At 42.2% G+C, this 12,641-nt stretch overlaps 2 protein-coding genes across 7 annotated transcripts in view; one reads left to right on the top strand and one right to left on the bottom strand.

Annotated features, from left to right (window-relative positions):
* The window catches only part of TEX9 (testis expressed 9), a 119,095-nt gene that overhangs the window by 55,825 nt on the left and 50,629 nt on the right, over positions 1 to 12,641 (top strand). The window contains exon 11 of one of the 2 annotated variants that reach the window (XM_079953353.1): positions 901 to 910. The exons of the other annotated variant lie outside the window; for it this stretch is intronic. The gene's annotated coding sequence lies outside the window, so the exon portion shown is untranslated. Of the gene's footprint in view, positions 1 to 900; positions 911 to 12,641 lie in introns of those variants that run through there. 2 annotated transcript variants of the gene reach the window in all.
* ZNF280D (zinc finger protein 280D) overlaps positions 1 to 12,641 on the bottom strand; it is a 35,291-nt gene that overhangs the window by 7,427 nt on the left and 15,223 nt on the right. For all 5 annotated transcript variants that reach the window (XM_079953147.1, XM_079953145.1, XM_079953144.1 and 2 more), the window contains 11 exons: positions 10,641 to 10,744; positions 9,293 to 9,519; positions 8,538 to 8,695; positions 7,883 to 7,983; positions 7,637 to 7,783; positions 6,663 to 6,797; positions 5,601 to 5,896; positions 2,967 to 3,104; positions 1,713 to 1,775; positions 920 to 1,038; positions 790 to 826 (listed from right to left, as the gene is read on the bottom strand). In XM_079953147.1, the coding sequence (XP_079809273.1) occupies positions 790 to 826; positions 920 to 1,038; positions 1,713 to 1,775; positions 2,967 to 3,104; positions 5,601 to 5,896; positions 6,663 to 6,797; positions 7,637 to 7,783; positions 7,883 to 7,983; positions 8,538 to 8,695; positions 9,293 to 9,519; positions 10,641 to 10,744 (1,525 nt within the window). The remainder of the gene's footprint in view (positions 1 to 789; positions 827 to 919; positions 1,039 to 1,712; positions 1,776 to 2,966; positions 3,105 to 5,600; positions 5,897 to 6,662; positions 6,798 to 7,636; positions 7,784 to 7,882; positions 7,984 to 8,537; positions 8,696 to 9,292; positions 9,520 to 10,640; positions 10,745 to 12,641) is intronic.

The raw sequence follows: 12,641 nt of genomic DNA, 5'->3' as shown, positions 1-12,641 counted from the left end.
CACAATATGCTTTTGGAACTCACTATCACAAGATAGGAAGGTGGCTAACAGTTTCGCTCAGATGGTTTTAAAGGTGGATTTAGACAAATCATGAAGAAGAGCTTTATCAACTGTTACGATTGCTGGCAGAAACACCAGATTCGGAGACGGTGTATCCAGAATGCCAATTGTGGGTGGTGGGGGCAGCAGCAGAGAAGGGCTGCTGCCTTTGTGTCCTGCTTTGAGAGGACCTTTGCGGCATCAGGTTTGGCCACTCTGGGAAAGAGGAGGCTGAATTAGAGGGGCCCCCTTTGGCCAGATGCAGCACACATAGGAACTCCACCGGCTTGGGTGGCTGCTTCCTCATTAATAAGGATGCATCAGAACACTACAATTTATTAGACAAAGCACTGCAATTAGACTTGGGTTGTGATTCCAAAAGAAGGCACTTCAGGGATGCTAAGCAGAGATTTAACACCCCCCCCCCGAACAACTCTCTATCATACACACATTCAAACACATATGCTTCCTATATGGCTTGACACACAGTACTGGGGGCTACTATTCGTAAAACATAAACCTCAAGTCCCCAAAAACACTTGAAGCAAGTTGCGTGGGGTTTTTTATCCTGGCCTTTGTGTATGTAATAAAGCTTAACAAAAATAATTAAAAGGGAATTTGCATTTTTTATTTGGAGTACAACCAAACTTGCTTCTGTATCATAGAATAGGCATCTACTCTTTGTTTCTATGCTGGAAGACCATCAACACAACCACCCAACTGACAAACAAGCTAATCTCAGAAACTTACTGAGAAAGGTTGTCGGCAACCAGATAGTCCGAGGGAACTGGAATTAAAGAGAAGATCAGTAGTGTTAAAAACCAACAAAAAGACAACAGGCTAACATCTGGCTTATGTCAGAGGTACATGAGCCACATACCATTTTCGATAATCACTTGACAAGTATGAGTAAGGTTTTCGTTCAAGTGCGTAGCCATATTATCCAAGCCGGAAGCATCAGTCAGGAACTCACAATTAAGACAAACAAGAGTAACACCCCTAGGGGAAAAAGGAAGAAGTAACCCTGAGTGCAAGGGAGGCAAAAGTTTACAAAAAGCTTCTTCTGACCATGTCATGTGAAGTCAACTATGCACTGGACTAATATATACGTAAAACTCATTACATACTAGCTGGTACACATGTTCGTTCCAAGAATTTCTCATAAGCATTGCATATATGAATAATATTATTGGAAAGAACAAGACTATAGAAGGAAAGGTTGTACTTTTTTCGGTAAGCAAAGTTATCAGTGCCCGCCCTTCCCTGGATGGTTTTCCTTATAACTTCTAGATATGTGAAATTGCTGATATGTGGAAAAGTGGATTCAAAACAACAAATCATGATGATGAGCAAAATTTAACAAACAAAAGAATCAGTATCACATCTCAGAACATCGGAAAAATCAAGAATTTTGGCTTGGATATTAGTTTAGGGTTGTCTCATTTTATGAAGAAAGCGTTGCATTCTGAAAACAAAGCTTTATATAAGAAATAAAAGTTAGATGGAATCCAGATAACATGCACACATCTTAAATCCAATTCAACAGTAACTGAAATTGCAATCTAAAATACACTTGGGGAGAAAGCCTCATTAGACACAGCAGGACTTATCCAAGGACTGTGATGCATGTTGCAAAAAATGTACACCTTAAAAAAGAAAAAGGAGATGGTTACCTCAGATCTTCTGAATGAGTCTTATAAATCCAAAATCGTTTACTTTGTCGAGCACTGTGAAAACTACAAGATAATAAAATAGCTGAAATGGACTTCTCAAAGAAATGTCCCGTCCCCCCATATCATATAATACAACATTAAACAATAAGACTGCAATCTAAGGTATAGAAACAAGCAGATGTCTAGTCATTCCTGAGGCCAAAGATTCTGCTGCATGACTGGGAGATGCTTCTACTAGTGAAGGAGGGTGTGCCACTGATTTCAGCCACTATCCAGACACCTCTGTTAAGAACCAGAGATTCCTCCAGAGCAACTTTTGAGAGGAGAGCAGAAGCAGTGCTTCCAGGGTGGGTTTACAAAAAGCTAAAATATAACAAATTGTAGCATGTTAAAATGGCAATACTTTTAAAAATGTCTGGGAAATGTTAAAGTGCCTTCACTTCAGTAAGTATGTTCACATGGAGGAAGTTTTCCCTCTTTGTAATGGGAGAAAAATTTGGCCTTCAAGCACCCTGTTCACCCATATGCTCTAGGTCAAAGCCTGATTTTTTTTAAATGGGCACGAGGAACAGGAGCTTTTTCAGTTGTGGCATCAATGCTTCAGAATGCTCTCCCTAGGAAGGCCTTCCAGAACCAGGTGAGAACCTGATTCTTTGAAGAGATCTCTGGGGAAGGCTAAATCAACTGAAGGTTTTTTTTACTTCTGATGAGCTGGATATTCTTCACTGCTTTTCTGACTACTGATTTTACCACAGAATTTTATTGTGCTGCTCTGGTATTGCTTTGATTATTTTTCTATTTTTACGCTGTAATCTGCTTTGAGTCCCTTAGTGGAAGAAAGCAGCCTAGCATTTATTTTTAAAAAAGCATAAATGCTAATTTATAAATCATGGAAGAGAGGACGCTAAAGCCATGCAGAGCCCCAATCTTCCATGAATGCAGCTGTGGCATTGCAGTATAGCACTGGCTGAGAGACAGTATGCTCCTTGCCTGCCTCTTCTCTCCCTGAGCACAAGTCCCCAGCCTCAGCTTTAACCACACTGAACGCTAACCAGGCTTCCAACCACCAACAAGCAGGTTTCAAATATTGTTTAAGGGGTAATCCTGGTTAGGGTCAGTGCCCACACAAGGGAAGGCGGTGTTAGGGTTGCACTGAGGCACAGACTGGCTGCAATATAAAAAAGACCAGAAATCTACCAGAACAGAAACAAACCATAGACATCATTTAACAACTTGAAGCTGAAGATTTCCTACCTCATCATGTGATTCACGTAGGCTTTACTGCAGCTAGTGCTGTATCTGCATAAACTGCAGCGAACATAGGCTGGAAAGTGGCTGGCGAATGTCCTTATATCAGAATAACACTCAATGCACTTCTGAATATTCGGGCATCTAATAGGAACCAATGTCAGAATTAGTATGCAGTATTAAGAAAAAAGTTAAGTTCCCATTTCAAATCATTATTTCCAGAAAAGCTTGCTTAGTTAATATCACTGGCCTGGAGAAAAAGAATCTGGCTTTTGAATTCTGCTTTATAATGTCACCCTATCTTTAGAAAGAGGCTTTCCAGAGGACCTTCCAGGGTGGAAGTCAATGTGGCACAAGGGGACGAAGTGGGAAGGGCAGCTGGGAAGCTCCAAGGAGCACATGGCATTCTGAAAATAGCCTTCTTTACTTCAAGGCCTTATGGATACTGGGCAAAGAGGTTTGCAATGCTTAACCAACTGAAAGCAGTGGAAAAGGTTTGAAAATGTGTACACAGGTTGCAACTGTCAAAGGTTCTTCATATGAACATCTTCCTCTCTCTTGCTTTTATCAGCGATGGGGCAGAGGCACCGTGCCTCCACTTGGCTCCAGCTCAGGCACATGCCTGAGACTGTTTTTACTGTAAATGTCTTTTATCTGCAGAGTTTTTACTGCTACTGTAGCTGAGACCCAATACAAGACTCTGATCAGACCCCACTTGGAATCCTGTGTCCAGTTCTGGACACCACAATTTATGAAGGATATTGACACGCTGGAACGTGTGCAGATAAGAGTGGCCAAGGTGATCAAGGGTCTGGAAACCTAGTCTTCTGAGGAATGGCCAAGGGAGTTGGGTAAGTTTAGCCTGGATAATAGGAGGCTGAGAGGAGATATGATAACCATCTTCAAATATCTAAAGGACCGTTACATGGAAGATGAAGCAAGCTTGTTTTCTGCTGCTCCAAAGGGTTGGATGCAAATCAATGGCTGCAAAATTTACAAGAAAGGAAATTCTAACTAAACACCAAGAAGCACTTTCTGATGGTAAGAGCTGTTTGACAGTGGAACAAAGAGATTGTGATTCCTTGCAGGGGGTTGGACTACATGACACTTGGAACTCAACAACTCTGATTCTATCTCACTGCATCTCTGCATGCCAATAATGTCTCCCTACAGAGGCACATGCTCTTGGGGAAAGAGTCTCTCTTGTGCACACACTTCTATAGCCATGGTTATTTAGTCAGTCACAGCAAAAGAAAGGAGCAGAGTGCGGAAGTTTTGGGAATTTAAAGAACCAGTGCCAGTCCCTGTCTTAGGCTGGCTCAGTTAAGCCTACTGTGTATCCTAGAAGGTCCACATTAAGCTATCTGCTGTCACTAAGTGTTTGAAAGCAGATAGCTCTTAAGTTTAAAAACCTACACAATTTTAGAAAAAATATGTTGATGTTACTTGTACAGTCCTTAAGCTGATCTATTGAAAGAAATTAAACTACTGCCTCTAAAGGTCCTATTTGGTGACCCTTATACAGTGGTGCCTCGCAAGACGAACGCCTCGCAAAACGAAAAACTCGCAAGACGAAAGAGTTTTCCGTTTTTGAGTCGTTCCGCAAGACGAATTTCCCTATGGGCTTGCTTGGCAAGAAGAAAGCCCATAGGGAAATCTCCGGGGACCTCTTTTAAATGCTGGCGGTGGGGAGCAAAGCCTTTCGCCCCCCGCCGGCCTTCAGAAGAGGTCCAGGAAGGCCGGCGGGGGCCGAAAGTCTTTGCTCCCGACGGCCAGCATTTTAAAAGCGGTCCAGGATAGCAGGGAAGCGCGCTGCGCTAAAAGCCCCCGGGACAGCGGAGGTCTTCTGAAGGCAGGCGGTGGGCGAAAGTATTTGCTCCCCCCCGCCTGCGTTTCTCCGCTATCCCGGACGGCTTTTGAAGGCAGGCGGGGGGGAGCAAAGACTTTCGCCCACCGCCTACCTTCAGAAGACCTCCGCTGTCCCGGGGGCTTTTAAAATGCTGGGGGTCGGCAGCGAAGGCTTCGCTGCCGCCCGCCAGCATTTTAAGATCGCCCCGGGACAGCGGAGAAGTCTCCGCTGTGCCGGGGGCTTTTAAAATGCTGGGGGTCGGCAGCGAAGCCCTCCTGTCCCCGGAGCTTGCGGGGCGGGAGGTGGGGAGAAGGGCTTTTCTTCCCACCACCAGCCTTCAGAACAGCCTTCTGAAGGCTGGCGGTGGGAAGAAAAGCCCTTGTCCCCCCCCCCCCAGCCTTCAGAAGAGGTCAGGGGACAGACTGTCCCCGGACCTGGTCTGAAGCCGGTTTCCACAGGAACGCATTGATTGATTTTCAATGCATTCCTATGGGAAACCGTGCTTCGCAAGACGAAAAACTCGCAAGAAGAAAAAACTTGCGAACGAATTAATTTCGTCTTGCGAGGCACCACTGTACTGGGGAACTGATCCAAGTGACACTTGCATTGCCAACCCTCTAACGATCAGAACATACCCACCCACTGAACAAGGCCCAAACACTTGGCCATTCCAGTCAAAATTAATCTTGTTACCATTCTATTGATTCAGAAGAACTCAAGTTCTATTTCCTTTTTTATTCCAATCAGTTAACATTCAAAACTACACTCTGGAAAGCTACCAGGAGACTTACCTTAGATTATTTAATGCTGTATTTGCAATTTTATTGTTTCTTTTGCTGCTGCCGCCACTGCTACTGCTGCTGCTGCTGCTGTTATTGTGGGTGGTCCCCAGACCTTGCTTTTTCTGTACGCTCAGTGGCTTCAATTTTGGCTTTACTTTATTTGCATTCGTTTTGTTCTGAGTCGTTTTAGCATTTGTCACTTTAGCTGCACTGGTGGACAAGTGTAAAGTAGACGCACTTGGGATGACAGGAGATGCAGTTGCTGATCCAGGCTGAAGAGATCCAGCAGAAGCTCTGATGGTAACCTAGAAACATGAGACCCGGTTAACTCTCTCCTAAATGAATGGCAATCATTTATCTTGCTGAAAAGACTTGCAAGAAGAGTGCATGGATGGCACAAGGCTGAGCAGTTCTGAGCAAGCTGCACTGCAGGGGGCTGGAATAAATGACCTTTGGTGTACCTGCCAATGCTACAATTCTGTTATTGTAACCCTCAGACTACTTTCTCAGAGGCAATGGCTAGCAGTATGCCCACCATGAGATCAGTACCCATCCAATCACAGCTAGAGCCTGTGCTGCAATACACAGGAAAGCGTGACGAACACACACATGCTTATGTGCAAACTCCCCTCCCACCTATTCATATAAAGCACACAAACACAGCAAGGGGAAATCCATTAAAGGGTCCATGGTGGCTGAAACTATCTGTTTTGCATAGTGTATGTCCAAATTTATTTGTAGCTGGTCACCCACCTAAGGTCAGGTCAGGCGACCCAAGCAGGACTGAACTTCTGCAAATCCAGGAGAACAGAGCAGATGCCACCACAAAGAAGACCCCTGTCTGCTGCAGATTTAAATCTGAGTCCCAGGAAGGTTTTAAATGTTGTTAAAAGGTGCCTAGAGTTGAACCCTTTTGCAAGTCTCTAGAGAGCCTTAGTGTGATTTTCAAGTCCCCTCCCCACAAAAAAACCCAGCAGCAGTGGGGAACACACATGAACACACACCACTCTCTCCTGCCATTTCCCTGTAGCCATTTTTCAGAATAAACATTACATGATGCTTTAAGCTTACTTTGGTTCCTGGAGGCAATCCCTCTAACTGAGCAGGTTTTTTAAATGTCCGATGATGCTGAGATTTGTGATCCATTTTTTCTTTGCATGTCAAGAACTGGAGTCTACACTTGGTACAGCGATGTACTCCCTTTTTCTTTTTTAAAAAAAGAAATATATATTTAAGCCAAAACATACTGATGAAATGGATAATAGAAGCTTAATATTCCAGGAGGTTTCAAAAACATAAACAGTGCAAAAGTGATGAGCAGTGGCTGCAAGCAATAAAGGACTAACTGTATTCAGTATCAACAAAATCCTGTACTAAGTTATTGATAGAAAATAATCACAAACAATTCACATTAATTACACACCATCACATAAGGTTGTATCGAATGTGATGTTAAGTACACTTGTTCCACTAGTGAAATGCTTGCACCAAGGGAACCTTGCTGCCCCAAAGAAGGCACAAAGTTACCAGCAATGCGCTGCATAGTGAGTTTCTACTAGCACAACTGTTGCACTGGATTCCCGTTAGGCAAGATTAAAACTCACAATCACACTAGCAGACACAGAATGTTAGATACAGCATATAGTTTCCAGCTCCTTAAACCAAACTTTTGCAAGAAAACAGTATGGGTTAAGGCACCATCCATTCCTACTATCAAACACTTCTTCCAAGTTCCGTCTGCCACCATCTCACCTTGGAAACATTTTTTTTAAAAGAAAAAACCCTTTGCCATTAGCCATATTCAACTTTAAATTGACATCTGGAGCTTTGTGAATGTAGCTGAACTTTTCTCAAGTATGCTAACGGTCAGCAAATGTTCATTGTGGATAAGGCTCTAAGCTCTATTGTTACCATAACTTATAGAAGACCAGGGCTTTTGGGGGGAGGGGGATTAACAATTTATTAGCTACTAGTTGCTTCTGCAGAGACATCTTACATCCCTCTTGCCTAGTGCTTATACTCCAAAGATAATCAAGTATTTTTACCTGGTGTCTCAGGAAATGATGCATATATGGTGCCCCAAGTTTAATAACTTTGAGGCAAAATGGGCACAGCAGGCTCTTTGTATTTTCATGAACAGCTCGAAAGTGTTTTTCCACATCTGAAAATGCTGATGATCTGTAACTGCACACCTAGAATGGAAAAAGAGATGGACTGCCTTGAAGCAACGTTCTTTAGAAACAAGTCTTTGACAAACAGCCATACACAAGGGGGAGGATGTTCTGAGGTACCTGGCAGACGTAGGGCATCTCCCCAGGCTTGTGATTGTCCTTCATGTGCTGCAAAAGAACTTGCTCGGTTTCAAAAGATAGTTCACATATTTTACATAGAGCTAGAAAAGAACAGAAACAAGAGGTGAACTTTTTTTTCTTAATTGGAACCACGGAGGGAGGACAAAGTAGATGCTGCCTATTAATCCAAGGACAGCTCTCAAGTCTTTTGGCAGCCTAATTTTTAAATCATGCTGTGGCAAAAATATTTGCCTATTACTTTGCTCCTAATGAAAAGTAGAAATGCTTTTAAGCTGCAAAAGTCAAATATTTCTAACCATAATATCCCATATCTCTTTGGACTGCTGCATGCCCATGCCCCAACTAGGGCAGAGTGCATGTGCCCCCACCATGACAAAATAGCACGGCTGCCGTCTAGACCAGGAGTCGTCAACCTGGTCCCTACCGCCCACTAGTGGGCGTTTCAGGATTCTAGGTGGGTGGTAGGGAGTTCTACAGCACAAGCTGAATCCTCCTCCCATCGAGCACTGGTGGGTGGTAAGGAAATTTTTACCTTTAAGAAAGATGCATTAGTGGGTGGTAGGTATAAAAAGGTTGACTACCAGTGATCTAGACCAATGGCTGCTGTACAAGACACAGCATCTGAGAAACTTACTCGATGACTCATGAGGGGTATGGCTGCTTTCAATGTGGCACTGGAGTTGGAAAGGTGTTGGAAACTGACGGTAGCAGTGCTGACAGGTGGTGTGACTTTCCCAACTCTCACTATTCTGTTTCTCCAGCTCCAAGTGATGCTTCATGTGGTTCATAAACCTGGGAGCGACACAAAGAACAGCTCAATAGACCACACTTTTAAAAAATAATAATTAATGAATAAACTAGACAGGTGCTAAAGACGCTGCCATAAACACATATTTAGCATATTATGTTTTTTAAAATGCCCTTTAATGGACTGCAGTGCCTTCCTCTGTGCAAGCTCCTCAAACACGTGGAAGGAAATAGAGGGAAACAGAAAAAACAGTAACCTAAAATACGCTGCTATCACTATTTATCATTTCAAGCAGATTAGTGCAAGTGGGATCTCAAAGATTATAAATGAAAAATAGGGCAGCTTCTCCCGAGAAACACTGTCACTCCCCCATTCCCAGGGATTACATTTCTCTCTTATGAAAGGACTCCCAAAGATGAACTCTCAATCTCTAGTATGATCTTCAGACTGTTCTGAGTGTAGCATTAGGAAAACACCGTATTGTGAAAGAATGTAAAATCAGCTTTGCACAAAAAAAAAAACAAAAACAAAGGGGGAAAACACTACCTATGATGTCTTACAGTGACACTGTGAGCTACACACTAGCCAAACCTGGGCCCAAAGTTTTTATCACACATACATTTTTCAGGATATAAAAATACCTGATATTGCTTTTGAGAAGCTTCATGCAGCTGGCACACTTGAAGGTCGTATGTGTCTTCTGCTCCTGACGCACCAGCTGGACGTTACCCTCATGTTTGCCATAATAAAAGTCATTAACTAACATGATCAGTTTTCCTTTTTCAGTTTCAGCCATTTTAGTTGATGTCCCTGAACTGTCTGTTTGGGTTATTCCCAGAAAGGTATGTGCCATATCTGGACAGCAATACTGAAAGAGAAGCAAGTTAAAGAAGAACTAAACCATTTTCTCTTTTAAAGAAAATAACTGAAGTATAGCCTAGAACCTAACAAAAATATGTTTGTAAACCTTCCCCTCCCAACCCGAATACCTGATATTTTGAGCCCAGGTAAGTTGCATGTATGTAAGTGGGGCCAGAAGTTTTAACACATTTGTAAAAAAGCGAGGGCCACAGATTTCAGATAACTTTTAAGGAAACACACCTAGAATTATGACGGTTTTGTAACTTGAGATCAAGGGTACTTAATTCCACCCAAATGTGATTAGCATAAATACTGATGGAGTCCCCAATTCCATAAACCATCTGTTATAAAAATGCATCTTTAGCTTACTATGCATTACATAACAGTGGCACCAGCTTTGACTTCTATGGGATGTACATATAAGGAAGCAATGCAAAGAATCAAAAACAACAAGAGAGAAAATTTAAGATCTCTTCATAATATATTTATAATGAAGCTGGAATGGTTTCAAGGAATGGTTTCAAGGAAAGGGGCTATTAAATAACAGGTCCAAGCTGTACAGAATTCTGCACATTTATATAATAAATCCCAGGCTTCTTTTTAACTCTGTACTAAGAGGGCTAATACTAGTCAGCTTAATTTAGTATGTATTTTCTCTATGAGTTACAATATCCTTAATAACATACATAGAAACAAACATAGCAAACAGAAAATGCTGTAGCTGAACATTCTGCCATTTAAAGTGCTCTTCACACAGGGAAAACCACAAGCAGCCATAAAAATTAATATGCAAAATGAAGTTATTTTTTAAAAGCAAAAATCATGATTCTCACAAAGGGCAATGGTTGGCCTCTGGGAGAACAGATTTCTTGACTAGATGGGCCTTTGGCACGACTCAGCAGCCAGGCCCTTCTTCCAATCTTATTTATCATCTTGACAGCTATGCATGAAATTTGCTTTTGAAAGCGGATAATGTTCAAAGCACCACAGAACAGCAACTAGCCAGAACCATTACATGCTTAAGTATAATTAACTCTTAAGTTCTATCATCTTTAAAATGTATTAATACTCAATGCCATATCTATGATTTCATTTTGTTCCCCTTCCTCTGCCAAAACACGTCCTTACCTTTATGTGATTTTTTAATGGCTCCAAAAGATTGAAATGAATATTACACTTTGGACATGCTTGTGGAAAAGGTGCTCCATGTTTAACATTGCTCGAAGCAATACCTGTAAAAAGGAAAAGTACACCCTATGACTTAATTATCACTTCTGAACAGACACTTTCTTCAAATTTACAAATTTATGATGTACCGCTTGAGTAACTATGACAAACATACAGAGTTCACCAACAAAAGCAGATAAGTAAGATATATAACCAGTAACATTATAATTTGTTCTTTAAAAAAAAAAAGCCTCGTCTCTTTGTGTGCATATTCCTCAAAAGGCAACGCGTAAGTCATTTGATAGCTTGCCTGTAACAAGCAAAACATTTCCCCAAGTGGCACAAGAACTGTAGTTTTGGCAAACGGAAAGAATCTTTTCTGTTGCAGGCTGTCAATGTGTTATCACTAATTAATGTAGATATGCAAAAGTAAACTAATTACTTTTTGGACATATTTATGCTTGACCTGCTGCATCAAGAGCTCTTAGGTCGAAGACAGCAATGCTTACATCCATGGGCCTTCTGAAAGGGTGATAATTTTGAGAGAATAATTGCATTCTACATGCTATCAAAATCAGTTGCTATGTTCCAAGACTCTTAAATTTGTAAGTATTTTTACACTTTATATTCTCTGGGTGCCTTGCAAAAATAAATCAATTAAAATATAAATACAAAAACTAGAAATTACTAAAAGGCACAAAATCATAAAAACGGTATAAAACAGTTGACAGGATTAAAGTGCAATCTTTAAAGCTTGGTAAGATGGGTAGATACCAAGCAACTCCTTGTAAAGAGAAGGATTCACAAAGAGAGGTTTAACATGGGCCGGGCGAGGGGGCAATTGCCCCAGCACACGTTTCAGAGAGGTGCTTCCAGGTACCCCCGAGACAGGTTCCCTCATTGATGCAAACCCCGCAAGTGTCCCTTGTCCCTCTCCTCACTCTCTGCCTGGACCAGCAAAGAGGTTCCTACTGCTCAGTTCTGCAAGGGTTAATAGCAGCAAAAGAGCTGTCATTCCTAGAGCTGAAGGGAAGGCTGCAAGCGAGTGAGGAGCTTGTTTTCTGTCTTGCTTCCCCTGTGCTTCCTCGCAAAGTCGTGGAGGCAGGTAATTGGGAGGGTGGGGATATGCCAGATCAAGGGGCAGAATCAGAGCAGGGTGCTGGGAGAAAGTGAGGCAAATGGGTGGCAGTAACTTCCCACCCCGAGCAAATAAAAGGCAACGGTTGGGGAAGCAGGTGGTGGGAGCAACGCTGCTTTCCTGCATTGAATGGCCTCTGGCCTCACTCTCTTCTGTTCAAACAAACCTGAGTGAACAACACTCAGTTTCCCCCGAAGCTTAATAAATATATAAATGCAGGAGAAGTCCTTCACTAACCTGTTAAAACTAATGGTACAGTCCTGCCTATCTTCAACTGAAAACCATTTCTGAAACAGTAAGCCTGTGTTTGTTTGCTTTTTTTAAAAAAAGAAACCTAACCATAGCAAATCCTTAAGTATAAATCTGTGCGGAGAAAGAAAAGCGCTATGCTGCATGGCTAGCAATCAAAACTTTGCCACTTCCCTTCCTCTTCCCCACCACCCCATCTCTCTTTCTGCTCTGCAGCTTGGTGGAATACTGGCATTTGCTCAGTACCATGTTTGTCTATTTCCAGCATGGCCTAAATTTAAAATGTTTCAATCTAAGCCCTGATGTTTCACCCTTAGTTTAATTGAAAATCACACTGCATTGTGCACCTTCAAACAACACTCTTATACAAGCATATTTCTCTCATTGTTTTTCTGTACTCTGGATGTGAATGCGAGGTAAGCATATTAGGGACACAGCCAACATTTGCCGGGGGGGGGGGGGTTGTATTCTAGGCAAAATGGCCACCTTATACCATGTCAACCTCATACAGCTCCTTGGTGCATGTCCAGGCCCTTTGCCCTCCCATTTTTAATGATTTTTTTAGAGTTGCTTTT

The sequence above is a fragment of the Podarcis cretensis genome (genome assembly GCF_951804945.1).
Source record: "Podarcis cretensis genome assembly, chromosome: 14".
NCBI classification, from domain to species: Eukaryota; Metazoa; Chordata; class Lepidosauria; order Squamata; family Lacertidae; genus Podarcis; species Podarcis cretensis.
This window is presented reverse-complemented; position numbering and strand designations above follow the sequence as displayed.